At 36.0% G+C, this 3,897-nt stretch overlaps 1 protein-coding gene across 1 annotated transcript; it reads right to left on the bottom strand.

Moving 5' to 3' along the window:
• Positions 1 to 360: 360 nt before the first annotated feature.
• Positions 361 to 3,457, bottom strand: LOC106759058 (transcription factor MYB41-like). The gene is made up of 3 exons (XM_014642071.2): positions 2,656 to 3,457; positions 1,707 to 1,836; positions 361 to 1,188 (listed from the first exon to the last, which is right to left on the bottom strand). The coding sequence occupies exons 1-3, from the start codon at positions 2,789 to 2,791 to the stop codon at positions 528 to 530; spliced, it is 927 nt and encodes a 308-aa protein (XP_014497557.1). The 5' UTR covers positions 2,792 to 3,457; the 3' UTR covers positions 361 to 527.
• Positions 3,458 to 3,897: the final 440 nt, after the last annotated feature.

Here is a 3,897-nt window from a genome sequence, read left to right as displayed (position 1 = left end):
TGGGAAGTTTCCTATATAACAGCAACTCATTGCAGTTAATTGGTTCTTATGAAGTCTTCTGAAGAATGTACTCATATAAACAACTACAAACTTGAAAAAATATTTTTAAAGTCAAAATAGAGGTTCTTGTGTAACAAAGAGATAAATAGGATTCATTCAAAATAAGAATTTCAAGTTTAGATCACACTAGACCTCATCAAATAAAGTATTATGAATCTTCTGGGCTATGGATTACAATTGCCAATTTTGTGAACAGTTTTCCTATTTGCTATTGTTAATGTGATTTTGTGTACAGAGAAATCTGACAAACATTCAAAACATGATCATATGTAATTAACATTTACTATATTCATACTGAGACTTAAACTATAAAAAAATCCACAATAATGGCTCACCTATCACAGGGACCATATTCAGCTAATTGCCAAGTCATATTCTCCTACTTGTTCAAATGCTTATACAGACAGCAATATTACAAAACACCAAACCAAAAGCTGCATGATGACCCTATAATTCATGCAAATGCACTAAAGTGGACACATAAAAGAGTTTCCTTCTAAGAAGCTCATGTCATTGTTTATAGGAAAATCTAACAAGAGCTGCAAAGCAGTGTCTGATGAATCCTCCATGTCATTAGAGCTTGAAGAATCAGATCCACGAATCCTCCATTCGAACTCTTGTTTCACAATGTTAGAGGGCGTGGTTTCTTGTGCAATGGAAGCCAAATCTGCATTTATTGCAACTGACTCACACTTGTTGGAGGATGATCCTGCAGAGAGGGGACTGGGGCAGGAGCTGGTAGTGGTGATTTTGTTGTCATCAGCTTTGTGATGAACAACAACATTGCGAAATGCCTCTCCAACTTCAGAGTTCCAAATGCGGAGAAAGTAGTCAGAGTCAGTGGTTTTGGTATCTGAATTAGGATTGGTGGTGTTGTGGCTGAACCTTATTGACTCATTTGAGAGCCTGGCCTCAGCTTCAAGCCTAGCACTCTCCCACTGAGCCATGTGGCGTGTGGACACAGATGCATGTGCCTTGTGGAAGGGGTAAGATGGAGATGAGACCAATGGCTCGTGAGTTCGAGGGTCAAGTCCCATGCTTTTGAGACGCTTCTTCAAGTGGGTGTTCCATAAGTTCTTTATCTCATTGTCTGTTCTTCCTGGTAACTGAGAAGCTATTGCAGCCCACCTGAAAGTTTGTTCAAGATTTCTTGTCAAGTGCATTCAAAGTAAGAGTTTGAACTGATTCAGAACAAACCAGAAAATTTTATGTACTTTGTACAGTTATTCACCAAAAAGATCTATGCTTTATTATGAAGTTTTGCAAAGATAATCTTAAGAAGATTAACAGTCACAAAATGAGTGGATCTTGCAGAAGACAGAAAAGTTAACACAGTTGTTTCTTTGTTTTATGTTATGTGGGGAATTCCAATATCATGGATTCTTGAGGAAAAACAAAAAGGTTGTGCTTTGAAAATGTAAAAAACTTCCATTCAATATTATCATCTCAAATGGGTTTCCAAACTCACAAAGATCCAAATAACTGTATGTTTGGTTTAAGAGTTTTTTTTTTGTTTGTTATCATATTTTTACCTTTTGATTATTGATGTTTGTATAGGAAATATTAAACAATATTTACTTTTTCTAAAATATCTATTCAAAAAAATGTTGAAAAGACAGAAATTTAAAGGTCAATAAATTGTTTACCTATTTCCTAGGATGCCATGAAGCTGAATGACTAGTTTTTCTTCCTCTTGAGTAAAGGGACCACGCTTGATGTCAGGTCTGAGATAGTTTGTCCACCTAAGCCTGCAACTCTTGCCACAACGAAGAAGACCTGAAAATGACAGATAATCTTATAACCTATGGAAACATGGAGATCATGTCATTTAGTTGAAAAACAGAATAAATGGTTAAGCATTGTCACACTTGTTTCACAAGGCTATGAAAAAAAATAAAAAGAAGAAAGATTTTGCGAGGAAAAGTGTTCAAAGTGAAAGGGTCATGGGGCATGTGGGTATTAAATCCGCAATAGAAATCTAATGAAGTCAAAAGGTAGCACAAGTTTTGGTCAGGATTAGGATACAGACAGAAAACAACAGAGAAAAAAATAAGATCGTAGCATAACATGAAAAAAGGGTAATGTAAACATGATACAGAATGCTCCAAGTACTGCATTTAATTTCTCTTGCACTTAATTACTTGCCTATTTATATTCCTGCCTTTTAACATTTAAGAACTTGAAAAAGAAGAGTGGAGGAAAAGGTAAAAAGGAGTCAAGAGGTATAGCTTCTCTACATTTGTTCAATGGTTGTTAAATTGGTATATGATATGATGGGCAATGTTATCATCGCAGCAAACCAAGAATGTGAATGCAGCCATAGAAATGTAAAAGGGTGTAAAAGGGCAAAACAAAAAACCATTCAAACCACTTGGAAACAAGGATCAAAGCTGGTTTTAAAGTAAAAAAAGTTATATTAATAATATATATTTAGCAACCATAAAAGAAAGCTTTCTTCAAGAAATATATATCTATATATATCTATGCTCTATATCATTAGAAAGACAGGTTGAGACTAAAGTGGTTGTTGAAGTTCAGTTTAGCTGATTTTAACAGAAACAAAAACTAAGCAAAGTACCAGCAAAAGAGCAAAACCTGCCATCCTTGGAAGAGAACGCCAGCTTCCATGGCCACCATTTTTCTTGATATAACTAGCAAGAATTTCATCTTCTTCAGCTGTCCAAGGTCCCTTCTTCAAACCCTTTTTGTCACAACATGGTGTTCTTCCCATTCTCTTTTAAACTCTCAACAAAAACACACCACAGGACATCAACAAAGTAAATATATATAACAAGCAGAAAACTTGGAGAACCCTTTGATGGAGACAAGTTCTCCCTGTATTTCCAACACTACAGAAAGACCCCAGAAGGAACTGGAGGCACTCAAAGCAATGAGAGGACAAATAAATAGTGAAGGAGTTGGAGATGTTGAAAAAATGAAAAGTTGATTTGAGGTGGCATTGCTATTGGATGGGGGCTTGCTTGCAAGTATGATCAGCGAGTTTGAAGCTGAGACAAGCAATAAATGCGTGTGCTGTAGCATTGAGAAGTTGCATCATCATTGAGGTGAAGAACTTGCACAAACAATGAAAGGGGAGGGTCTTTATGAGGGTGTGCGTTTTGCATTTTTTGGTTTTTATTTTGCACAGAAGTGGGGTGAGAGAGAAGCAGATTGCAGTGAAGATGACAGTGACAGCATTAAATGTGGAGAGTGTGGAAATGAAAAAATAGAATGCATTAATGGCGGATTCTCTTCCAGAAAAGTCAGTGCAGGATTAAAAACCAACAGAGACAGTTAAAGGGAAGGACATGAACATTAATGGGGTCCAATTAATGACATGCATTGCAGGGTACGAACACACACCAGGAAATGAATGAATGCAGCACAACACATGATGTTTCTCTTTCTTCTTTATTGCAAACAAGACCATGAACAACACCTTATATTCTTATTTTTCTTAATTACAAACAGAATATTATCACCTATTAATAATTCTTCACTATCTACTACGTTCAAAGTTTACTTCAATCAAGCATATATAAGGAATAGCTGTTAGAAAAATGCTTACAAAATCTTGAACCACAATTCCTGAGGCGTGTAGAGTCACTGTCCTTAAGGACTTATCCACGGTGTGTTGCGCAAGTCCCCCAGGATACAACAGGACTAGCAAGAAACTCTCTAAAGAGTTTATACCCAGGATAATTTTAAGAGAAGAAAACAAAGAATGAACTTTGGTGTCTTTTTGGAATGGGGAAAGAGTTCTCTATTTATAGAGATAGAGAAGAACAAAATCATTAAAAGACAATAAAAACAATAAATAATTTGGTCGTTGTAGCA

This window comes from Vigna radiata, chromosome 4, assembly GCF_000741045.1.
Source record: "Vigna radiata var. radiata cultivar VC1973A chromosome 4, Vradiata_ver6, whole genome shotgun sequence".
Taxonomy (NCBI): domain Eukaryota; kingdom Viridiplantae; phylum Streptophyta; class Magnoliopsida; order Fabales; family Fabaceae; genus Vigna; species Vigna radiata.
Note: the sequence above shows the minus strand (reverse complement) of the source record. Positions and strands in the feature narration are given on the sequence as shown.

What these genes read in the sequence shown, in the direction of transcription:
- LOC106759058 (XM_014642071.2), bottom strand. Translation starts at nt 2,791, where the DNA reads ATGGGAAGAACACCATGTTGTGACAAAAAGGGTTTGAAGAAGGGACCT. An exon ending in TTCTCTTCCAAGGATGGCAG is followed by an intron (nt 1,837 to 2,655) that starts GTTTTGCTCTTT and finishes TGTCATTTTCAG; the next exon opens with GTCTTCTTCGTTGTGGCAAG. An exon ending in CATGGCATCCTAGGAAATAG is followed by an intron (nt 1,189 to 1,706) that starts GTAAACAATTTA and finishes ACAAACTTTCAG; the next exon opens with GTGGGCTGCAATAGCTTCTC.